The 26,434-nt window shown below is 45.6% G+C and overlaps 1 protein-coding gene across 50 annotated transcripts in view; it reads right to left on the bottom strand.

The window, feature by feature from the left end:
* Positions 1-26,434, bottom strand: part of LOC147708230 (uncharacterized) — a 2,035,583-nt gene that overhangs the window by 639,131 nt on the left and 1,370,018 nt on the right. For all 50 annotated transcript variants that reach the window (XM_086926979.1, XM_086926974.1, XM_086926953.1 and 47 more), the window contains one exon: positions 24,266-24,313. In XM_086926979.1, coding sequence (XP_086783105.1) covers positions 24,266-24,313 — 48 coding nt within the window. The remainder of the gene's footprint in view (positions 1-24,265; positions 24,314-26,434) is intronic.

A 26,434-nucleotide genomic window follows, 5' to 3' on the forward strand; every position in this document is an offset into this window, starting at 1 on the left:
CAAAATTGCAACATAAGGGCTGCCTTCAGTAAGAAGAGTGAGGTGGGTGGTGTTTAAGACATCGGAAAACTGTACAGCATATTTCTGTCACTGAAATCCAGGTTCTTTAATGATTGTGAGTAGACCAAACAAACCAGGAGGTCCTATCACATATGGGCAATTGAGCAGCCTCTTTCACTCCCTTGGGTCATGAGGACTGTGGCCCTCCTTTTCAAAAGTGGCAGCTACACTATGTACAATTGTTGGCTCTGCGCTGATGGTGTGAGTGGGGTTATTAATATGATAGAAGCTGCAGAATTTTAAGACAGCAGATTCTAGGCTCTCAATTTTTCCTGCTAAGGGAACAATGATGGTTTAGATCAGGCCCTTAAGTTTGTCAAGCACCCAGTCCGACATAGAGTCCCAGGCATTAGCAGAGCAGGTGCAAGAGACTGGTCCAGGTGAATCAATGTATCCTTTACTTTTTAGGCCGAGCTTTAGTGGCAGTGCGCATGTGCTGCTCACTCTGCAAGGTATGCAGGAGAAGACTATGGGAGACAAGCTGCCCTCACACTCGGCCCATATTTTTCATTGGCTTCTGTCTTCGTCCTTCATAAATTCTGTCTTCTGATTATTTATGAGGCTTGGTAGTCTCGCCTTATTATTGCCATGTCATCATTTGTACCCTCCCATGGCTATTAGCCCCTTTACTTCGAGTGTTACACTGTAAGGTATGTGTTATTTAGAGCACTATTTTTTCCCCTCCTCCGCCCACACTCCGTTGTCCTTGCCTTCTCCACCCTCCCGTTGTCCATGCCTTCTTGCCCCCCTCCCTCCTGCCCGTCCGCAATCCCATTGCCGTGCCGTATTCCTCCTCCCCCACATTCCCGTTGTCCGTGCCTTCTCACCTACTCTGCCCCTTCATGCCTGCCGCCCACCCTCGCTCCTGTTTGGAATGCAATAGGTTTATCCTTTTTTTACCCAGTCCTTCAAGACCTTTTAAAGTTAAATATTGTTTACACTATGCTTTCAGTTTGTCCTTTTTTCAAATATGAATTTTATGATGGATCTCCACATGCAGAAATACACCTAAGGTTGAAATCTATGTGTGAGTCCCCAAAGGGCTTGCTGCACTTTCCGTGTGGGTGGATCAATGGGACTGGGAAGAATATGATGTCATGGAACGTGGTTTCATCACGTAGAATCTTGGCAAGGTTCTAGTCCTGATCAGTATGATGATTCCTTATACCCTTTGGATCCGTGGTTTTCACCAGTCATATATTATAATTAACTGGTATAAATATGTTGTAGTATCAAAAAATACTAATACAAATGAAGTATGAGTAGCAGGAAGATTTATTGTAATAATAAATCCTAGGTAAGAAAAGTGTGGCTCTCCCCTTGGCCAGTCCAACAGCAACTGCCAGGGAAGAGAACATGAGCACATAGCTAGAATGTAGAAAATAGCAACACAGGAGTCTAAACTCTATAATGAAAATAGAAGATTACAACACATCCTCTTCTCTTATATAATGAAAACAAAAGAATTAAAAAGAAAAACAAAAGTGGTGAGAAAAAGAAAAATGCAGACTTAGTGAAGCACAATATATGTAAAGTACATTCTATTTACAAACATAATCTTTCAAGTAACTCGGTGGATGACAATTTCTAAACGAACGTCCCCGAAGAGGACAAGAAGGATCAGAAGGGGCAGAAGGAGGAGGAGCAGGAGCATCACCCCCTCCTTGCACATTAAAACGAGAAGAACTCGCAGTTTGGGAATTTTGAAGAAAATCATCATCTGACATAGATAAGAAGGTATTGTTGGTAACAGGGTCACAAGGTGAAGAATTTGTACCATTAACACCATTTTTCTTTTGATACAAGGCAACTCTTCTATAATTCAATTTTTCACCATTATCTAGAATAACCCCAAACGGTAAAGTGACCTTCACCCTGAAAGTTCCAATAAATTTGGTAGAAGAAGTGGACCTACCAGTGCGTATTTTAACTAAATCACCAGAGCAAATTCTCCTATTATAATTGGATTTATTTATGATGCGATCTCGAGAAACAACTGAGGATGAATTTGCAGAGACATCTTTGCCAGAAATAATGTCTCTCATCCAAGTTGGAACAAGTTTGGTATTGGGTAATCTCCCACGCATCATTTCAAAAGGAGTCTTGCCTGTAATACTATGTACACTGGAGCGATGTGCCCACAACATCTCTGAAACAACTAAATCCACATCCTGCCCACTAGAAGTTGCCATCTGTATGGCACCCTTAATCACACGGTTGGCCCTCTCAACCATACCATTACCCTGTGGGTTGTACAGGGAGGTACGGCTATGTTTAATTCCACAACTTGAAAGGAATCTTTGCATCTCATCTGATGTTAGTTGTGTACCATTGTCCGTTAAAAGAACTAACGGTATGCCTTCTTCTCTCCATATGCATTTCAAAGCACGGATAGTGGTGGAAGTAGTGATATCCTTGGTAAATTTAACAATCATCCATCTTGAATGTACATCAACTACAACAATACCAAAACGCATATTTTCTTTTAAACCATTCATTGGTCCTATGAAATCTAAGCATATGGTATGCCATGGTTGACCTGGATCAGTAATGTGTCCAGAGGAAGCTTGAACACCAACTTTCAAACGTTTATCACTCTCCCTACAGACTTCACATTTGGTAATCCATGTATTCACCTCTGTATCCATGCCAGGCCACCACCAATTCATTCTTAGCCTCTGCTTAGTTCTTGTTTGGCCTAGATGTCCTTCGTGAGCCAACATAATTAAACTATTTCTCAATGAAATTGGTGGGACAAATAAGTCACCACGCATAATCACTATATCATCAAATAGAGAAAGCTTGTCTAAAACCTTAACAAACGGTCTGTTGGTAACTGACACTGTGCTTTCCCTTTTACAACCTGTGAGTATCATTTTCTTTAGTTCAGCCATGGAACCATCCGCTGACATAGCATCAATCCATTCACTCTTAGTCAAAGCTCGTGGCTCACATATACTTAACACATCCTGCACAAACGTAACAGCACCCTCATTCTGCTTCTTCAGCACAGCCACCTCATCAACTGTCTTCCAGTCCAAAGACAGCCTTGATAAGCAATCTGCTTGCGTGTTTTTCCACCCCTGAATGTACTCAATGTTGTAACAATATTCTTGTAGGCGAGAAGCCAGCCTAGCCAACCTTGCAGAACACTTAGCATCACCACCAGGTAACAATACCTTAAGCAAAGGTTTATGATCAGACTTCAAGGTAAACTTCGACCCCCACAGATAGGTCCTGAAGTATTCACAGGCCCAAGCAGCAGCTAAAGTTTCACGTTCTATCACAGAGTAATTTTTTTCCGTAGTTGTTAAACTCCTTGATGCAAATGCCACCGTCTTCTCTTGACCACTATGAATTTGTGCCAAGACAGCGCCTAGACCTGTTGCGCTGGCATCTACCGTAAGGACAATGTGACGTTTGGTATCGAAAGGTGTGAGAATCCCTGCTTCACAGATGTCTCTCTTGATTTTTTCAAAAGAGTCCTGCTGTGAAGTACCCCAAGAGAAACTAACACCTTTCTTCATCAAATCTCTCAAAGGAGTCGTCTTTGAAGAGAAATCTTTAACAAACTTTGAATAATATTCCACCAATCCTAGGAAGGATCTAAGCTTGTCCTTGTCCGATGGAACAGGGGCTAACTTAATGGCATCAACAAGATTCCTTTTGGGTTTTACACCTACATCAGAAATCTCATAGCCTAAATAGTCTACCTTGTCTACTAAAAAGTTACATTTATCACGTCTAAGTGTCAACCCTGACTCTTTAATCCTTGACAAAGCCTCACGAAGGGTAAAATTGTGCTGGGAAATTGTGTTACCGAATACAAGAATATCATCTTGAAAAAAAACAATGTTTCTCACACCCTTGAACAATACATTCATCATTCTTTGAAAGATGCTAGCAGCAGAGCAGAGACCAAAAGGCATCCTGGTACATTGGTACACACCCTCAGTGGTGATAAAAGCGGTAAGGGGTTTAGAGTCTGCATGTAATTTGATCTGGTGGTAGGCGTTCTTTAAATCTAACTTGGAGAAAAATTTACCACCACTTAACACTAAAATAAGCTCGTTTATATTTGGGAGAGGAAAAGTATCCACAACTACACTCTGATTGAGAGACCTGAGGTCAATGCAAAACCTAAATTTGCCATCCGATTTCTCTGTGATCACTACTGGAGAAACCCATGATGAACTCTCAACAGGCTCAATCACTCCAGAAGTAAGCATTTCTTGGAGCATCTCTTTAACAGCTTCCCTAGCTACTAAAGGTGTTCTTCTTGCTCTGTGCTGTATGGGGATAGCATTGGGTTTTAGAATTATTTTGTGTACATAACCTTTAAAACACTCTAACTCATCTTTAAATACATCTTTGTTCTCCTCCAGAATCTTATCTAGAGGCAAATCATCTACAACCATGACCTGAGTTGGAGCTCTTGGGTTTACAGTGATGGACAGGTCAAACTGGTGCACCCAACCTAAAATAGGTGGACCGTCACTGGCTATGTAAACTTTACCAGCAACAGATCTGCCTTTGAATTCAATCACCGATTTCATGTACCCAACAATGTTTTTCGTTTCCCCCTGATACCCTCCAGGATTAATATCTTTAGGTAACAAGGCGCAACCGGGCCATAACTTATCATAGGTGTGTTTCGGAATAATGGTATACAGTGAACCACAATCAACCATTAGATCTACAGGAACATTGTTAATCTTAAAACTTGCTTTAGGTCTATTCTTTCTATGAGTTTGAATATCAAGATCATCACTGGGATCATCAACAAGTAAGATACGATCAACCTGTGGAGAAAAATCATCATTAGCACTAGACAAATAAGCATTGTGAGTTGTTTGGTCATTATCCTCATCAATGACTGCTACACGTTGCTTAAAAGATTTCCTACACATATTAGAAAAGTGACCGAGGCAGAGGTGGATAGGTGACATCACACACTCCCTCTAGAGCTGCAGCTTGGAGGCTGTGCCAGGGGTGCCCTCCCTCCTGGCACCAGCTGCCGTCCGTCCACCAGGGCACCGCCCACACAAATCCCCGCCTCCCTGCCACCTGGCGTCGGGTGGGGTGCCAGGCGAGCCGGTGGCCTCATCCATGCATGGAGAGGAGGGGTTCGGCACCTGGTGATAGCACTCAGCAGGACCGGGCCAGGCCAGCCAGCTCAGAGGATGTGCAGTGCCCATGGCACTGAGAACAGCCATGGAGTGGCTCCACCCCCCCAACTGGGAACCCCAGCCTCTGACACCAAGCGACCTTTGCCTTACTGTCGATAAGCTTGGGGTAACTCACTCATGTAACTAGTCTCTTCACAAGCTGAGGTTAAAAAGTGGCCTTCTCTGCTGTATTTAGACCTGGCTTTCACACCAAAATGAAGGTATCCTTTTTAAGAGTACCATTTGTTTAAAACCTGAATTTATTTTAAATCTCCAACATACTGTTATTTGTCAACAAAGTGTTCAACTTCCCTATGTTATCAGACTGGTATTGAAAGGGTGAGTGGGGCAATAGGGCAGATTCTTGACAGAGTATGGGCAAGCTATAGTATTGCCAACCAGAGTGTAACAGTGAGAAAAAATATTATTTAGAAATAAACAATACGACTCTTGACAAGTGTTGCCACTGATGCTAATATCACTTTAAAGGTATTATCAAATAACCCAGGGCATCTTTTCTTCCTAGCCAGAAGACCGTAGCTTCTCAGGTTAATGCACCTGCTGCAGTGTGGGAAATGTGTTGGTCACAGAGCAAGTACCAACAGAGAGGATTTAACATTTCTGTTCTTATCAAGTTGATAATGTGAAGACCTCTGATTCAGGACTGAAGTCCTAAAAAAAGAAATGGGGGGTGGGGGAGCTCACCAGGTTAGGCAAAATGGACGTAACATCACAGGAAGTGACATCACAACCATTGTCCTCACATCAAGTGACATCAGATCTTCAGACCTCACATATGTTTAGCGGCTCTATCATGAATACATTTGAGCTCATTACAATATTCCAGAAAATTGATTTTTCAGTTGGGTTGTGCCAAAATTTTGACGCAATTTATACATTCATGTTTTTTTAAACTCTGCCACAAAGAAATTGATAACATGGAGAAATGTGGAAGTAAATATGTCCTGCTTAATCGGTTACAGTGTCTGTTTTTAAAAATATCTTGTGGGGTTAAGGCACCTGCTGCAGAGATCTTTGTGGGCCATCTAAATCTCAGGCATTATTAATAATGGTGAAATAACTCTGGAGGATGACGTATTTGCTTGACATATCTGTGTTATGCCTAGTCCTAGTTTAGAATACATTTGTGGTTTAGAGGGTTGATCGATCTCCTGCAAAGCACATTATTTAACATGCAGATGACACATTTTTATTTTATGTAAATGGGCAAGTGGGTTACTGCTTTTAAGAAATAGATCATTTTTTTACTTGCAGTTCATGAATTATAATCCTTCTGCTATAGCCCAGTGAGGTATGAAGGACATTTGGTTTCTACACCTTGTAATCCTTACTGTCTTATGTAACACATCCTTTATATTGCTGTACACACATATGATTTATTGTCAATGTATAATCTGTACATGTGATGTAAAGTGCTCTGACACCCTGCATTGGGATGAGCGCTTTACATCGCACATACGCAAATAATTTAAATGCCACTATTTTGATTTATTTCTGTTGTACCTCTTTAGCACTGTTGTAGTGCTAAGGCGCTATAAAAGAAATAAAACAAAATGGTGGTATTTAAATAGCTATGTTTAACAACTGGGGAGACCAACACATCTGGCATTCTTACACTATTTGTATACCTCCTATGTACAGAGACTGAAGAAAGTCAAAAATATTTTTCCTGTAAATACCCGTTAAGTGATAAGATTTAAGCATTTGTCTACCCTCCATTGCATTTAGGTGTGAGGCTCCCGATAACTCTCAGCCAAGATACTTCAGCCTTTGTTATGTGCCCATCTGGAATCTGAAAGGTTTCGTTTCACCTGCACTTTGCTGCTCAGAACAAACTCAGACAACGAAAAGAAGCAGACAATGTGCAGGCGATGCTGAAAGTGTTGCTGTGTCAGAAAAGTACACTGGGACCAGTTTAGCATATCTCTATGGGTCCGAACCTCTTGGCAGGGTAGACAGTGTCTACCCTCTGAAAATAGTTGGTAGACGGCATCTACCTGCATCTACCCTCGACTCGAGCCCTGAACTTAGTTGAATAATGTTAACTCCTATTAAGTTTGCATTCTGGTTCTGGTCGAGCATCAGTCTCTGTATATTATGTTTGAATTGGTGCCATGCATGTGCATATGTTTTCATTAGCCATAAACTTCTCCTTAGAAGCATAATTGTCACTTTTAAAGAGATATTTCCAAAGTAGAAAACAGACAATATCAGAAAGCCTGGCACTGTCTAAGTCTAACGCCTTGATTACAAGGATTTAAGAAAGTATGTGGTGTTTACAGTACACAGTAGTGTTAGACCTGGCACCATATGCATGGGTCTCCCCTGCATTATTTGTCTTTGCCTCCTGTGTTTCTGCTGGGTGTTGGACTCCGCTTTGCTGGTCTGGATGCTTTGAACACTTTGCCACTGCTGTTCAGTGCCAAAGTGCAAGTGCTCCCCTTGTAAATTGGTGTTATGGATTGGTGTTTCCATCATTGGCTGATTTTATTTACTAGTCAGTCCTTAGTACTGTGCACTGTGTATGCCCAGGGCCTGTAAACCAAATGCTGCTATTGTGTTGCAGCCCTGATTGTGCCACCCACATAAGCAGCCTGTAAATGTAACACTGGCCTGCCATTACAGTGACTGTGTGCAGTCTGGTACTGCCATGTGGACTTGGCAAGTGTACCCACTTGCCTGGCCCTAACCTTCCATTTTTGTACATGTTAGTCACCCCTATAGTAGACCCAAGGTAGCCCTGTGGGCAGGGTACAGTGTGTGTGAAAGGTAGGACATGCCCTGATGTGTGTGGCATGTCCTGATAGTGAATTACTGCCAAATTCGTTTTTCACTATTGCAAGGCTACCTGTTCCCATAGGATAGAATAGGGAGTTTGTTTATAACACCTTATTAACATAAATATCCCTGGAAACAAGGTAGAACAATAAAGTCTTGTTTGCCTGAACTCAGAATGTTCAAATGCATCTCTTAGTGAGGATGATTTTTAAGTTGAGCTTGAGCCAGCACGCAAGCACTGCTCTGCGAAAAGCTGTGTTAGTTCAGTAGGGAGAGAAGCTTCGCCCACTCCCCGCCCTTATTTTTCATTGGCTTGTGTGTTCTCATTCATCATTTGTATCCTCCTATGGCTTCTGCCCCTTTACTTGGTTGTTACACGGATCAAGTACTATTTCCTTTTGGAGCCGGAGCCCACCGCAGCAGGCGGACCAGGTAAATGTGTGTTTAGCCTCCTTCTTGTTGTCCTGCCTTCTTTCCCCTCCATACCTTCTCCAATTGTCTGTGCCTTCTTTTCCCCTCTCCACCCTCCCTCCCGTTGTCTGTGCCTTCTCCTCTCCTCCCCCACTCCACGCCCGCCCTCCTGTTGTCCATGCCTTCTACCCCCCCCACCCTCCCTCCCTCCCTACCGATGTCCATGCCTTCTACCCCCACCCTCCCTCCCATTGTCCATGATGCCAAGTTGCCAACTTTTTGCAAAGCAATAGGTCTCGCGTAAATTGGAGACCTATCCCATTGCAAATGCTTTTTTTGTTTGTCCATAGTGCTTGGAAGTCGCCTATGGACTGGAAGAAGCTTCACAGAGAAAAGGCGGCTTGGCATGATTTGAAAGGTGGGAAACAGGACTGAAATGAAGATAACGGACAGGGTGGGAGGTCCTCTCAAACAGTGGCGGAGGGGAGGGGGGTCGAGGGCACCACAGATAGAGGATCTGAGCAAGGAGCACATGTGTCTGATAGATGAAACTTAGTGTATAGGACAACTTCAGCCATGAGCAGAGGAGGGCAGGGTAGCAGCGAGGGATGGTAGCGGCCCTGCTCCCTGCATTTCTACCGTACCTTCATTTACCCCATCCCGCAGGTTTTACTGGCGGCGACGGCACTCGACGCGGAGCTGGCACGGAGGGTAGCATTGGGCGCGGAGGGTAGCGCTGGGCACATGTCCTCAAGGTGCAGGTCTGAACCCTCGCCGGGCTTTTGTGCAGGGTGGAGGTGTGGCTCCCCCCACATTGCACGCCATTAAACACTGCCTTGTTACCAGGCGCCCACAGACTGACCCTGCGCCAAAGGAAACTTACAGCATCAGTATCCACCATTTATGTGGAAAACGTGGCAGCAAAATCACATGATTCCAGTGTCCCTGGTCATTACTCAGCACTTTTTAAAGTGCTGTCTTCAACTAAATTGCTCTAGGTTTGATAGAGGGGCTCCTGACAGACGTAAGAACTCCCTATTTTATTTATTTTATTTTAGGATCTGTATATAAGGAAAACTTCCACAAAGGAACAGTGTGGCACTTTTCAAAGAACATTTAAATTGCAGCAGGAGCATTGGCGCAAGATGCATGTATAATAGTATTGTTTTTGAGATCCTGCTAAAACCAAAGGGGACATATAATTGGGGGCAGTACTTTCTGCATTAAACTAGATGGGTATACTTTCATTTATATATATCAAACTATAAAGGGATGCAAAATCTCCATGAAATCGCCTTCATTATTGTGTACTGTGTATATCTTTTACTGGATGCCGATAGTGTGAATGCCGAGTGCACAACCATTCATTCAGCATGATTAAGTCAAATTATATCGACATGGTATACATTTGGGCTGACATGCCCTATCCACCAGATCTGACCATCAACGCACTTCATTTTACATTCATTGTAAAACATACAATTGCCATCATATACATCCACTCCACTACAAAACGCATAAGTAAAAAACATTTCTATTACAACGCCAATAGTTTTAACTCTAAAAACAAATGCGGGACCTATTGCATTGCAAATGCTTGTTTGTCTAGAGTCTCAGTCTTGGAGCATCCAGTATCCTCAGGTGGATGTTTCCTTTTTAGAGATGGGCCACCTTCTTGTGAAGGGGTAGAATCCTGACCATACTTGAATGAGTCGTGGCCAAGTTCAGCACTGCTTTTGGCCTATCCCTCTATCTGCCCAGTAGAAAATACCTTCACTTTGGTTGAGCCACCTGCCGTTTCAGGATAAAGGGTAGGCTGCACTCTGGCAGAAGGAACCCGTTGCTCCAGGGAAAGCCATCTCTCAGCCAGGTCACTTTCTTTGGCAATAACTCCCACAGGTCTTACTAAAAAAGGAGTCAAGTTTGGTAATTGCTATATGAGGATAAAGGTGCATTTGTTTTTTCTCTCTAAGGCATTTTCCATTTCCCCATATTGATCTCTTAATGCAAATATGGGTGAAAGCTTTTTGTAGAGAAGGGGGGTGAAAGGAGGAGGGGGCAACAATAAAGTGTCAGAATTCCTGGCAGGCAGTGGCCTCCAGGTGAGGAGGGAGAAAAATAAATTAGACGTACTAATTAAAGGCGGTGGGCCCAGGCTCGGTCTCTTACCGGCTATGACAGGCTAATATGGGCCCGGTCTTTGCCCGTGTATGTGCCCAGGTACATCCCAAGCTGTGAGAGTCTAGAACCAGAGTTGAATTGGGAGTAAAAATGGGCCTGGGCACGCTAAAAAAAGTGGCCCACATTTGCATATTGCCTTTCTGCAAACACTGTTTCTGCAAAAGTGTATTAAAAAAAGTGTTTTTAAAAAAAACACAATACACGGATTAGTTTACACTGGTGAAACACACCTGAAAGCATGTGAGGCCACTTTTGCTCAGGACCCATGCCCACGCTGAATATGCATACATTAATGGCAGGGCCGGACTGGGAACCAAAACCGGCCCTGGCAAAGTGCTCGGCCGTCCCCCCCCCCCCACTGGGGGGGAGGGGGGTGTTGAAGGTGCCACCGAGCTCTTTGCCGGGGCCAGTTTTCGGCCGTTTTTGTTACAGGGCCGATTTTGAAGCTATGCTGCAAAAATGGCCCTGTAACAAAAACGGTCCCCAGGGGCCCAAAACCGGCCCCCACCCGTGCGGCGCACCAGGGGATTTCCCGGTGCCCACTATGGCCAGTCCGGCCCTGATTAATGGGCTGGCAAAGCGCGAGAAAGGGAGTGACACCTCTGCCGTTGGTAAAAGGGAGGTAATGGACGCCCATCTGGCTCCAGAAATGCCACTCAGGCACCCACCTGGCCTCAATGATGCAGAATCCGCCCATATTGCCCCCCAGACTGTTTAAAAAGAAGCCCACAGCTGGAACTGGATGCCGGCCTCTCGGGCAGTGCCTGAGTGCCCGCGTTACCAATCGGACGCTGTCTAGAACGACTTTGCTAGCACCCCCCTGGTGCATCCTGTAGATCGGCTTTCTCCCCCTGCCTCTGGGGAAGCTGGTAACTGTAGTCCTGAGAGTATGCAATATTCCACACTGCGGGAGTTTAGAATTACCTTTTTCGCATCTGCCCAGTAGGTCCTCCAAAGCAGTTTCCTCCTCCTGCTGCCAAGGGTGCTAGTAATAGTAGTCCTGATAGTATGTGATGTCGATGTTTCCTGTTTGGGATTGCCAAATGAATGAATGTCGGGGATAGTGTACTGGAAACCAGACATATGATCCCCAAGTACTAGGTTTGAACCCCCAGCGTGTCATGGCCATTTTGTTTTAGGTTTTCAATAATAAACTCTTGCTTTGGTTGATTATTGAGAAGAACAAAATATTGCCAAGAGAGTGCATTAAACACGGTGCCTTCTCAGCAAAGCCTCTGTGTCCTCACCAGTGCTGCGATGGCAGCAAATCTACTGAAGGCACAAAGATCCATGCCTGCCTGGCAGGGATCTATAAATATGGTGGTTTGTCTTTCACCAGGGAGCTTTGGCTATAGCTTCGTTAACTTGATGGATTGGCTGCATGGATGTCAATTAGAGGTTGCCAGGGTTTACAACTGCGCCCCCTAAGCCAACATTTGAGACCACTGCCACCTTGCGTGCAACCCCTGGCTGTTTGTCACCCTTGCAAACTCTTTGGTGGCATAACATCAGTCGTAGTTTGCCTCGGCAGCTGTGCTGAAGCTCTGCCTGCAGAGACAAAATGATGGCCTGCAGGCTGAGCTATGGTGGCCCCGGCTGGACATTGTCAGATGGCCAGCATCTCCCCTTTCAGGAACAACACGAGAGGCTCTTGATCCTGTACCCTGAGATACAGGTGATCCTGGGCGAACAAATGTTGACAGGCCTAAGATTCTGTCTGGTGTCTTTTGGGGGGCCCTAATTTCACCACCCACCACAGTGCGTTGCTCCACCTGTGTGCTAAGAAAATTGCAAATGAAATACAAACTCCTGGAGCCGAGTGGACCCAGAGACATGACCACTTCTGCAGTAACACAGGTGTGTCGCCGATGAAGTGATCCAGCACCAATGGAAAGACACACAAACATACCTGTACAAGATATGTGCACAAGCATAATCGCGCTTCTTAATTCGCACACACTCTCACCCACGCATAAAGTCATGCCCTGAAGGGCACACATGAATAAACTCACAGGAACGCAACATGCTGGGACAGGAAGAAATAAATGCAAACACTCCCGGATACACAGGGGCAGACAAACGCAGTCGAGCGGTAACATGTAGTTTGCATTAATCCCCTGGAGTGGCAGTTTGACATGTCGTTCGTTTTAGATTCGCTCTCTTTCCGAATTAAAGCATATTACCACCATGGGCGTTGTAGCGACACAGTCAACTGTGCACCATAGGATGAGGCTTTGGGAAAACCCTCAAACTGCATAATGGTATAACTTGTAGGGTGCGTCTGTCCAGTTGCGTAATCCCCCAGACAAACATTGGTACATACACATCCTGGCCCCAGTTGCAGGTTTACCGGTGTTCTGCACTGTTCGAAAAACAAACCCTTCAGTGTATTTCACCCTGTTACAAGGCCTCATGATGAACTAATATTAGTTCTCGAAAGGGAAGCCACATCCCCATGAGTATGTGGTTTTAACAGTCAATGGCCCAAGGTAGATGGATACAAACCAATTTCCCAAGATAGCCGAAATGTATCAAATGCAGAGGTAAGATAACTGCTCACACTTCTAGTCCCAGGGGCCTGGAAAGTCTGCCCACGGGCACTCCCCTCACTCCAATGCTGGGAGTGCGTTTTAAAATCCCCGAGGTGGTGGATCTTAGATTCATCCAGCACTGACTGTGGCCTAATTTGTCATTCTCAAAGCAACTGGCTAACATGATTTTCCAAGCATAGAAAGAAAGCTCTACTGTCCAGAGCTAATCCAGGTGATAACATAGTTCGTGTGATTCTCTTTAAAGAAAGACTTTTAAGGATATATGACCTTGTAAATAAAAGAACCATTACAAAATCACTGAGAGGAAAATGACCATAAACCAGCTTGGTGCTGGCGGGAGTCACTGCACTTGGTGTCTGTTGCAAGGGCAGGATAATAAAACAACTTCTACATGGTTCAGCCTCTCCCCCCCCCCCCCTCCCCATCCCCAACCATGTCTGGAATAGAACCGAATCCTAGCAGTCTAACTACTTCCGGAGACACACGTCATTGGAGCCCTGGTTATTCCATAATTATCTGTGCAGAATCATCCAGTAGAGGCTGGAGGGTGCTGCTATCTGGATAGCGAATAAACACACAAATGAATTTAAGAATAGATGAATGAGTGAATGCCAAGGCCTTGTATACATTCATTAATCGGTGGTGGAACAGATTCGCAGACTTTGTAGTTCTGGACAGCCCTAAATGCTTTAGACTTGGTCAGGAGTAGGTCTTTAACCCCTTCGCTTCGGGGGATATTCCCCCGCTGTGCTGGGGGGGGGGGGGGGGGGGGGGGCGCGCACAGCGCTCACATGCTCATGACGAGCTGAGCTCGTCATGAGGAACGGCGCTCCTGTGCTCATGACGAGCTCAGCTCGTCACGGCCACACCCGTTCCCGTGGAACGCTCAGCACAGCAGGGGAATTATCCCCGCATGCAAACGTTCCATGGCTCATGACGAACTGAGCTCGTCATGAGCACTGGAGTGCTGTGGCTCATGACGAGCTCTGCTCGTCATGAGCATTCAAGGGGTTAAATGTATTTAAATGTATTAAATAGGAGCTGCCAACGCTTCTTCTCCAGGGAGGGGCTATCATTGTGTCTTTGTTTGGATCTAATTTATTAAATCATTTTTGATGTCTAGTGCTGATGGAATGGCCAACAAGACATTGTCTGCTTTTTACACCATCTATGCTGTAATGGCCGTACCGGACATCGGCAATGGGATGGAGTTTTACCTGGAGGCTGGAAGGGTAGGTGGCAGATTATGTCAGAGAGGGCCGGTTTTGTAGCAGTGCAGCAGTTTTAAATGCACTGCAAAGTTCATTGTGTACTCAGCAGTTTTTGGGCAGCAATAAAAGTGTCAAGTTAACTCTGGGGATTCATTAATGTACCTGCTGGTGATTGATGGGAGTTTTGTTTAGTTGTGGTTTTTACTTATCTAATGTAGCGCAGAGGGTTGTATGCCTGCTGGAAAGAATGTGTACCATGCATATCAAATAACCATATTTTACGGGATAGCTCATTGGGTTGCTGCTTTTATCACAGAGAATTGGTTGTTACTGTGTAGTTCATAAATTACATTCACAATGAGGCATAGTGAGCTATAAAGAGCCATCTAAGAGCTGCATACAAGCTGCAATATACAGGTTAGAAAGATATGTTTTTTCCCAGTCTTACAATACTGATGTTTATAGAGTACTTCTTTTGTATCTGTAGAGATTTTCCAGCCTCTGTGTTTGATGCAAGTAACCAAAAGGTAAATGCATCACTTCATCTGATAGCACCAAGACAAAAGTCATGCAGTGTAACTTCCTTTTATAACACGGGGTTTAAAGGTCACATGATGTCACTTCCTGTGATGTCACTGTAAGAAAGTGGCTCTGTATACTGCACCAAAGTAAGGTTCAGTGTACACAGAGTCCACAGCCCCCAGAGGTATGGCAGAGCCTAAAGTTAGATATAACCTTCCTCTCTAAAGTGGTAGCTTGGTCAAACAGTAAGGCAGTATCAGAGGACAATGTAAAGCATTTGTTGTACACACTCAGTCAGCAAATGGTCTCACACACTCAAGAACTGAACTCTAGGCCAATTGTTTTGGTGTTTATTTTAGAACCACAATTAGGTTTCATAAATACTTTCTCAGAATGAGATGTTGCAATTGAATATTTTCAAATAGCAATAGACTGTTAGATGCAATAGATGCAGTTGTTGCAATATGGAACACAAGTTAAACACAAAATAACATTGAGCTCAATAGGAAGTATTAAGTAAATGCAATAAAATCCCTTTACGCATGTTTTTCTTACTCAGGGCTGGATCCTGGATTCAGCCCTGGTGCATTTCCTGTAAACAGATGAAAGAAATCGTTTTTATTACACAGGTGATTTTTAAGGAATATTTGTAAGTTTTGAAAATCGACAGAGGAAATTCTGGAAAAAACCAGGCAATGTATTCCTAGGGAGGAAAATTGGGTTAACAGTAAATTACGGTTATAATTACTTTTTAGGTTTAGTGCAGGGCTCAAAGATCCAGCACTGGGATCTCTCCTGATCACAGGTGAGCAATTTCGTTTTCGATGTTTGGACGATTTTTAAGGAATTTTTTAAAGTTGCAAAATTCGACACTTAGAAGAAATTCTGAGTGAAACCAGCCAATGTTACCCTATGGAGAAAACCAAGTTATCAGTCTTTGGATAAGTACTCGACTGGCAGAGTTACGGTTCTGGAGGTAGACTCAGGGGTCTCCCAGGGTCAGGTAGGTACAGTCGTTACACCCTCAGCAGCACAGGGGCAGCCGGGTGCAGAGTGAGTAGGCCCAATGTTATCCTGGAATGGAATGAAATGGAATGAGACTTTTAAAGCGCATGGCTGCCCAAGAGCGTCCCAGCGCTGACTGAAAATCCATATAGTCAGGGCAGGCGGAAACAAGGAGAAGGTCAAGGGAACAGCCACGTCTTCAAGGATTTGCGAAAGGACAGAAGGTTAGGTTGGGCACGAAGGTCCGGTGGGAGAGCATTCCACATCTTGGACGCTTGATAAGAGAACCGCCAGCCACCGGAGCGTGTTTTCTTAATCCTAGGTATTTGAGTGAGGTGGACATTAGAGGATCGGAGGGTTCTGTTTGTGATATAAGGCATCACGAGATCTTTAAGGACGGGAGGGGCGTTTCCGTGGAGGATTCTGTGAGTTAAGCACATGGCTTTAAACTGCACCCTTTGCTCCACCGGAAGTCAATGGACTGCTCTGATCGCTGGTTTGGCAGAGCAACGATTTTTTGTGCCCGTGAGAATCCGGGCGGCCGCGTTTTGCACCACCTGTAACCTGGCAATTACTTTTTTTGGTGAACCGAGGTATAAGGCATTGCCGTAATCAAGTCTCGACAATATAAGACCCTGTAGAAGTAGTTTTTTTGACTGAAAAGGAAGCAAGGGGAGGATCTTACGGGTGGAGCGTAATAGACCAAAGCATGTTCCCGCTGTTTTTCTGGCCTGGGTGTTGAGGGTTAGATTATGATCCAGCCAGATCCCCAAACTTTTGATGTCAGTTTTGGGGATTGGGGGGGGGCCCATGCTTGGGGGCCATAGAGACTCCGGACGGAAATGGGACTGATTACCCAATACCATCAGCTCAGTTTTGTCCCCATTGAGCTTTAAATAGGAGGCGCTCATCCAACTGACTATGTCCCCCAGGCAGGAATGCAGATCAATGGTGGGGTTATCTGACTGGCTGAGGGAGACAACCAGCTGAGTGTCGTCCGCGTAGGTCAGAAGTTTGATACCATACGGGACGACAATTTTTTCCAGTGGTGACATATACACGTTGAAGAGCGTTGGGCTCAATGAAGAGCCCTGAGGCACTCCGCAACGTATAGGAGTTTCCCTGGAGTTGAAGTCACCCTCCGCCACCTGGAAGGAACGGTTGTGGAGATAAGATTTGAGCCAGGAAAGGGCAGACCCAGAAATGCAAAGGTTTTCCAGTCGCTGAGCCAGGATGCTATGGTTGACGGTGTCGAATGCTGCGCTGAGATCCAGGAGGATCACTGCCACTGATCCTCCTGCATCAATGATCTTCCTAGCTTCTTCGACAACCGCCACCATCGCTGTTTCTGTGCCCTGGCCCGGTCGGAAGCCGGTTTGTGATGTTTTAAGCAGATCGTTGGACTCCAAATAATTAAATAGCTGGGAGTTGATGTATTTTTCAGCCATCTTGCTAATGCCAGGGAGGAGGGAGATCGGCCTGAAGTTAGCTAGGTTGCCCGGGTCAAGGTTGGGTTTTTTGATAAGGGCTTTCACCACCGCCTTCTTCCAGCTTGTGGGAACCATTCCATTTTCAATGGAAGCGTTTATTAGGTTGACCATTGGTGCTAAGATAAAGGGAGCAACCGCTTTTGAGGGATTGGAGAATGGGTCCTAGGGTTTCCTCACTGATTGGGGAAAACCTGCTTAAATCTGTATCCCTGTTCTGGCACTGTAAAGAATAAGAGAGAGGGGGGTCCACAGGTAGAAGAGGGGGGAGGTGTTGAAGAATGTTTTGTATTTTAAAATAAAAAAATGTGGCTAATTCGTTACAATGCTCGTTCGAGAGGTTGTGTGTAGCTGAGGGTATTGGAGTCTTTAAAAGTTTTTTCGCAATTAGGAACGTTTCTCTAGACGAACAGGCTGCCTCGCTGATTTTTTCCGTGAAAAAGGAAATTTGCGCATTTTTTAGAGCCTTTTTGTAATTGAGGATAGTCAGCCTATAATTACTTTTACTGTTAAGATCGAAGTCTTTCCTCCATACTCTTTCCGATTTTCTTTAAGAGGCGTACCTCCTAGGTAAACCATGGAGATGTGGCTTTATTCCTCGGTTTCCGATGGGGTTTTTTGGGGGGGACTGTATCTAAAGAATTAGTAACCCAGGATGAGAACTCCATGTCTGCTAAATAAGGGTTTGAGCTGAGATGTGGTCTGTTGTCCTCAAGAGCTTGATTCCACTTATCATAATCTAGTTTCGCCCAAGGGCGGGATGGCCTACCAGGTGCTTGGGTGGGAGGCGGAGTGGACTGAATACGCCAGCTAAAGGGGATGAGCAGGTGGTCAGACCATGGCACAGGGATTGGCGATCCCACCACAAGGTCAGGGAAGTTGCAAAAGATGGGATCGAGCAAGTGACTACGATTGTGTGTGGGGAGGGTGTTCTGTAAGTGCAGTTGATGAACTGCCAGATCTAGGATCAGTTCTGTAGCTAGTTTGTCATTACTATCTTCCAAATGGACATTGAGGTCCCCTAAGATGCAGAAATTTGGCCGTAAACTGGTTGTGGCCAAGAAGCATTCCAGAAGTGATTCATGGAATTGCCCCATGGCTCCAGGAGGACGGTAAATAAGGAATCCAGAAAGGAAGATGCGAGGGAAGATTTTAATAGTGAAATAGACGTTTTCACAGTCCGACAGGGGGCTGTCAAGGAATCTACACGAGAGTGATTCCTTAAAAATGACAGCAATTCCTCCTCCCCTGCCCTTGGGACGGTTTAGATGTTGAATACAGAATCCGTGGGGAAGGGCCTGAACTATGTCGGCGTCTGAATCAGGCGCAAGCCATGTTTCTGTGAGAAACAGAATTTCTAAGTGGTGTTCCTCAATAAGCAAATGCATTTCAAGGGCATGTTTGGGCAGTGACCTGCAATTGATCAGAGCCATATTAATGGTCGTCTGGGTAGGGTCCATGTTAGTAGAAGGGGTGCATTTAAAGGAGCAGTGGGGGCAGTGGGTAAAACAAGAATCTCCTTTCAGTACCTGGGAGCATGGCGGTGGAACAGGCCAGTTAAGGTGGAGTAAGGCATCCCTTGAGTATGGTGTCCTCATCCCAGTCCCCGTGCCTGGCTCCTGGCTAGTACTGGCAGGGACGGGCGCAGACGGGCTTGCCTTAGGCGCGCCTTTGGCGCGCCATCGTCGCGCCCGCTGCGCTCGTCCGCTGCGCGTCCTGGGAATGCACATGATTTGTAGAGTGAACTGCTGGCGGGGGGCGTGGCCTCACGGTAGTGGGCGTGTCCCTGAATGCCCGGTAATGGCGGCTAAAGTACACGGAGCCCTATGACAGTGCTAGGATCCGCTGTTCGGGTTCGAGTGAGTCAAATTCCAGGTGCAGTGCTCAGGGGAGAACGTGCCTACTTAAAAACACATTACAATTTATACAATTTTAAAATATGTGGCAAGAGGTCTCCCGGCTTCCGCCTCAGGAGCAGGTAAAGATTATCAGGTTCGCGCTTGTAGTCAGCGCGCTCTGTTTATACTGCTGGCGGGGGGCGTGGCCTCACGGTAGTGGGCGTGTCCCTGAATGCCCGGTAATGGCGGCTAAAGTACACGGAGCCCTGTGACAGCGCTAGGATCCACTGTTCGGGTTCGAGTGAGTCAAATTCCAGGTGCAGTACTCAGGGGAGAACGTGCCTACTTAAAAACACATTACAATTTATAAAATTTTAAAATATGTGGCAAGAGGTCTCCCGGCTTCCGCCTCAGGAGCACGTAAAGATTATCAGGTTTGCGCTTGTAGTCAGCGCGCTCTGTTTATACTGCTGGCGGGGGGCGTGGCCTCACAGTAGTGGGCGTGTCCTGAATGCCCGGTAATGGCGGCTAAAGTACACGGAGCCCTGTGACAGCGCTAGGATCCGCTGTTCGGGTTCGAGTGAGTCAAATTCCAGGTGCAGTGCTCAGGGGAGAACGTGCCTACTTAAAAACACATTACGATTTATACAATTTTAAAATATGTGGCAAGAGGTCTCCCGGCTTCCGCCTCAGGAGCAGGTAAAGATTATCAGGTTTGCGCTTGTAGTCAGCGCGCTCTGTTTATACTGCTGGCAGGGGGGCATGGCCTCACGGTAGTGGGCGTGTCCCTGAATGCCCGGTAATGGTGGCTAAAGTACACGGAGCCCTGTGACAGCGCTAGGATCCGCTGTTCGGGTTCGAGTGAGTCAAATTCCAGGTGCAGTGCTCAGGGGAGAACGTGCCTACTTAAAAACACATTACAATTTATACAATTTTAAAATATGTGGCAAGAGGTCTCCCGGCTTCCGCCTCAGGAGCAGGTAAAGATTATCAGGTTCGCGCTTGTAGTCAGCGCGCTCTGTTTATACTGCTGGTGGGGGGCGTGGCCTCACGGTAGTGGGCGTGTCCCTGAATGCCCGGTAATGGCGGCTAAAGTACACGGAGCCCTGTGACAGCGCTAGGATCCGCTGTTCGGGTTCGAGTGAGTCAAATTCCAGGTGCAGTGCTCAGGGGAGAATGTGCCTACTTAAAAACACATTACAATTTATACAATTTTAAAATATGTGGCAAGAGGTCTCCCGGCTTCCGCCTCAGGAGCAGGTAAATATTATCAGGTTCGCGCTTGTAGTCAGCGCGCTGTGTTTATACTGCTGGCGGGGGCGTGGCCTCACGGTAGCGGGCGTGTCCCTGAATGCCCGGTAATGGCGGCTAAAGTACACAGAGCCCTGTGACAGCGCTAGGATCCGCTGTTTGGGTTAGAGTGAGTCAAATTCCAGGTGCAGTACTCAGGGGAGAACGTGCCTACTTAAAAACACATTTCAATGTATACAATTTTAAAATATGTGGCAAGAGGTCTCCCGGCTTCCGCCTCAGGAGCAGTTAAAGATTATCAGGTTCCTATGCAGGATAGGGGGCCTTTGGTTGGTGACTTCTAGCAGGTAGCCACGTGGCTGTGGGAGCTGAGCTCCTGGTCATTTATACAGGGCAAGTGGGGAAGTAGGATAGGATAGGTGCTGCACTCCCAGTGGCTGGGTACAGGGTGCTTTTGGGGCGTTGGGCACCCAATGTATTTCAATGGGAAAGCTGGATGTTGAACAAAGGCTGCAGGCGGGGTCGGAGATTCTTCAGGTGGGACCACCACTTCGAGAGGTAAGTTGAGAAGCTGTAGGTTAGGTAGCCACCCAGGAGTTGGACACAGGGGGCCGTGGGGTGCCAGGTGCACGAGTGTCTTTGGGTGTCAGGAAATCTTACCCTCTGGTCGTGGTTGGAGGTGTCCCTTGTTGTGAGGTTGCAGGCGTCGTAAGAGCGTCGAGGAGGGTCCTTGGGCACTGGATTCCTGGTCACAATCGCCAGGGGGACATCCTCGTGGTCTTTGTTCACTCAGGCACAGGCGGGCTCGGCGGGTGCAGAGTGTGCTCGATTCGCGGTTCCTGGCTGGCACCTGGAGTTGTTGCTGTTTGAGCCGAACCACTGCTCATGGGAGTCCCAGTCTTTAGATGAGCAAGGCAGTCAGGTCCTCCGAGGTTTTCGAGGTTGCTGACCACAGGAGACGCCTGGATTTAGCAGGAGCAGGTTCAAGGATCAACAGGCCGGTAGGGCTGGGGCCAAGTCAGTTGGTGTCATCCTCTTGTTAGCAGCTGCATGGCAGTTCTTCTTTCTTCTTGTTCTTCTTCTTGTTTCAAAATCGGGATCTGAGGAAGGAAGGTTCAGGGTGCCCCTAAATACTAAACTTAGGGGTGTTACAGGTAGGGCAAGGCAAAGACCAATGGGTCCCTGTCCTGGGGTGAGTACACCCCCTATCCTGCTCCTCTCATGTGGGAGGGGGGCAGGAGCCTGTCTCTGATTGGGTAGGACTCCCCATCCTCAAGATGGCGAGAGCCCGGAGTTGTGCTTTACCTCGCCTCCCCCACCTGAGGGGTGGGATTGGCAGAGACTGGCAAACCCCCTTTCCTTATTTTTTTTTCCTGCCTGTCTTCCCGCCAGAGTGGGGGTCAGAACCGGTGGGGGCCAGTTGCTGAGACCAGCAAGTGGCCTGGGGAAGCTCACAAAGGCAGCATGCCTTAGAAGCTCCCCCTGCCCATCCTGGGGAAGGAGACCTAGCACCTCGTCCCAGGATGTGCATTTTTGTAGGCCCAAGAGAGCGTAGGGCTCTCTACCCAGAGGTCCAGCAACATGTCTGCTGGGTGGCAGCCTAGGCAGCATCTCAGTCAGGACACAGGTTGTAGGTTAGTTTCAGGGGGCAACTCTAAGTTGCCCTCTGGCTTGCACTTTACATTAAATCCCACACTGGCATCAGTGTGGGTTTAATGTGCTGAGAAGTTTGATACCAAACTACTCAGTCTTCAGTGTAGCCATTATGGTGCTGTGGAGTTTGTGTTGATGACCTCCCAGGACCATATACTCCTAATGGCAGCACTGCACTTACAGTGCCCAGGAATGGACCTGGGTACTGCAGGGTCCATTCATGCCCCTGTACCCACACCACTGGCATACGGCACCCAGCTAGAGGGGTGACTGAGGTATGCCAGGGCAGTGTGTTGTGGGCATGGCACACAGGGATGTGTGCCATGTCGACTCTGTGGTTTGTTCTACACCAAGACACTAAGCCTACAAAGGCAAGGTGTGTGTGTCAGGGTACAGGGCCCCTAAGGGTGGCACAATAAGTGCTGCAACACTTAGGGGTCTTCTCTGGTCACAGTGCTGTGGGCACCTAGGCTACCATTTACCAGGGGCTGGCATGTGGCCAGAGATGCCAATTGGGTTAGTTTTTGGGGAAGAACACAGGCCCTGGGCACCTGATTGGCAGGGACCCAGGGCACACCAAGGAAAAGTACATCAGTTATCAGGCAAAAAGTGGGGGGTTACTGCAACGGAAACCCACTTTCCTACAGTCACCATGTCAACGTTTGTGTAATGTCACTTTCTGTGATATCAGGCAGGGGTCATATGGCATGTGATGCAACGTTTGCTACACCTGACGTTTTGGTGAATTGATCTCTATGATTGGCTAGCTAGTCATCATGCTCTAACGGCCACATGCATCATCGTTGCCGTTTGCGATTTCTTAATTGCGAAAATTAAGGAATCGCAATTAAGAAATCGCAAACGGCTATGCACCAAGAAATCGCAATTTTTTTTGCGATTTCCTAAATTTCCTTAATTGCGATTCACAATTTGCGAATCGCAATTAAGGAATCCCTTCCCATTGATTCCTATGGGCCTAGAGGCCCATAGGAATGAATGGGAAGTCATTTTCAATTTGCGATTTGCAATTTGCAAATCGCAAATTGAAAATGCAATTTTAAGGGTGCAGGGGGGGGTCCAAAGGACCCCACCCTGCATCCCTGAAATATAACTTTAAGTGCATTTTTCACACACACATGCCCCAAGGGCATGTGTGTGTGTAAAATGAAACTTTCAAAAATGCACTTTTGTGCATTTTTGAAAGTTTTCGCAGATTACCATTAAGGTCAACTTCATGGTAATTTACCTCTCCCTATTTGCGAATTCGCAAATTTAAAATGTTCATGCATTGCATTTAAGAAATCTCAAATTGCGATTTCTTAAATGCAATCGCAATTTTAGAAATCGCAACGTGATTTGATTTCTAAAATTGCGAAAAACATGATGCATCCCAATTTTGTCAATTGCATTTGCAAACGGCCGAAAATTGCGATTCGCACCGTTTGCAAATGCAATTGACAATGATGCATGTGCCCGCTAATGTGGTCCGCTGTCCCCCTTTGCCTCAAAATGTTGAATTGTAATCTAACTCTTTGCCCTACTTCAGCTCAAATTATGAGAGGCAATATGAGAGACATTGGAATCTTGGTGGGGCTGGTAACCCTGCTAACCAATATCTTCTGGACATGTGAGATCTACAAAGTCATTATGGACATCTCATGTTTCAGAGATTTAAGTTGCTGCAAGCAGTCAAAGTGTTTAACGGAAACTGAAGGCGAGAATGAGAATTACTGGGGGAAATCAGGCTTGAGAACTCCCCTATAATTCCTCATTACTCGGGAGATTTTCAGGGTTCAACTAAGAAACTCTGTTATTTCTGCATCCTTGGAGGTAACAGGACCCCCAGAATTGTTAACTCTGTGGGTGTGCAATTAACACTGTCCAGCACCAACATTCTTAGTAAAACCTTTCATGTAGATCAACTTATCACCACCTCCCAAAAACATTGCTTATAAAACACAGCACTGTGTTGCTTCAGTGCTAGAGTTGCACTATATGAGTACCAATATTTACAATACTGCTAATTCCTATTAACATTGAATCAAAAAATACATTTCATGATGAGGATTACCAATAATTACTAATTAATGTTAGACACCTTTGTCATTGTATGTGTGCAACTATTACCTGACTTAGCTTGAGGGACATCTTTTTTCTGTTTTGCCACAACTGGTTCTGTAATTTGAAAAGAAACAAATATTTGGTCAATCAGAAAGCAACACACAAATGGATTATACTGATCGAATACACTTAGCAGCAAACATAAGGTACATTGTTAACAGGAGTATTTGCAGCCACATGTATCAAAATAGCCTTTTGTGATTACCAAATAGTAATTTTTACCGAATCGCAAAATGTGATGTATGTAAAGAATATAAAAAAAAACATAGCGATTTCTTAAAATTACCAAATAGCAATTTGGTTACTAGGTAATCTCTATTAGATAATACAACTCCATTTGTTACTATTTGCCTAAAGGCCCATTGGTGCAAATGGTTCTGCATTAGCTGTAATTTGTGATTACTTAATTGGTAATCGCATTTAGGTAATGTAAAACCAAGGGTGCCAGGGGGCCTACAGCCCCACTGAAGCACCCCCCACGAAAAACCAACGGTGCACATCTAAAGAGCACACATGCCCTAGGGCCATGTGCGCGTTAAATGAAACTTAGGAAAATTCATTTTTTGTGCATTTTCAAAAATTGAGCCTGGGTACCATTGACTTAGAGTCGATGGTAATAGCATTTCCTAAATGCAAAGTTAGCATTTTGAAGATGCTTGGTCCACGTGCTTAGACAAGTGCAAACTCTTATTCCCTATTTGTAGTCACAATTTTAGGTAATCTCAAAAAATTGCAATTACCCAAAATCCACTTCCAAAGCCTTTCATACATCTTGAAAGGCTATTTCACATTCAGAAACGACACAATTTAGCGATTCAAACCATTTGCAAATGCTAACCTGGCCCCCAATACCTGCAGGTGAATGTCTAGTAGAGAGATTTTATTCAAGACTGCCTAACCGGGCAGCATTAGCCCAGTATGCCCATGAGAAAAATGACACTACAAGTCCCATAATGCAAAGTGCTTTAGGCTGACAGGACTGGCGGGCAAGTTACTTACCTTCAGTAATGCTTTATCTGGTAGAGACAGCATCTATCCTCAGAATCCTTATCTTCGAATTTTTCCATGGCGCCAGACTGGATCTGTATGTTTTTTCAGCAGTACCTCTGTGGCCCGGGAGAGGGTGCTGAGCAACTCTGCAGCGATGCTGTCTCCTGAATGTGATATCAACGGGGTCTATATAATCCCTCCCCTGACTGGTTAACGTCAGTTTCTTTGTCACCAGTTCTGTGCCAACAACGCAGAGCCACCTAGAGAAACAGTTTCAGGAAACAGTGTGCCAAAAATGGGAAACTCTTGCATCATCAAGTACAGATTGAAAGAACGCATAGAATGCAAAGAGGGGATCTAGGAGACCACAGGGCCCTCAGTTCGCAGTGTGGGAAGAATGGGTGCGTCAATAAGGAATATGAAGCTAGATCCTGTCTCTACCAGATAAGGCATTACCGAAGGCAAGTAACTTGTCCATATGATAGAGAAATCCAGCTGCAGATTCCATATCGTAGAAACAGATGCCCAAGTAATACCATCCTTGGAAGAAAGGCTACGTACCAACCTCACCAGAAATCCCAAAATAGGAGAAGTCGGCCCATAAAATACAAGGGACCAGACTATCTGAAAAATGATAGGTGAAGCAAAGATACTCCCTGAAGGACTAATTTCCAAGAAGGACCATGGGAAGCTCATTGTGAGTAGGATGCTACAATGCTGTGAGAAACATGCCATAGACAGAGTAAAAGAGACATCCCCAAAGAGAGACGCAACCTAAGATCGGGAGATGCAAAGGGGCCAAGGATAATAGTCCATAGAGTTGAGGTTCAAACCAATGGAAGGAGCATACACAGCGTGCTTAGCCACAGCAAACACATACAATGAATAAGAACAGCCACTGATCATCAAGGAAACTATCCTGGGAAACATATTTCGAAAAGAGGGACCTTCAATTATAGAACGATGGAGAACAGAAAAAGAGAGAACGATGAATGCTGAAGTGCATCGTTAGAAAAACAAGAACCATTAAAGAAACTGCTCCTTTACTGAGATCCTTGATATGCATATGAGGCATCTTCTGTAACAATGTAACAGAGATACTCAATAAAGAGGAGGAAGAAAACAGACAAATTCAAACAAGAAGATTGAACCAGACCACCAAGAAAGGTGTAGGTAAAATGCAGC

This window comes from Lissotriton vulgaris, chromosome 6 (assembly GCF_964263255.1).
Source record: "Lissotriton vulgaris chromosome 6, aLisVul1.2, whole genome shotgun sequence".
NCBI classification, from domain to species: Eukaryota; Metazoa; Chordata; class Amphibia; order Caudata; family Salamandridae; genus Lissotriton; species Lissotriton vulgaris.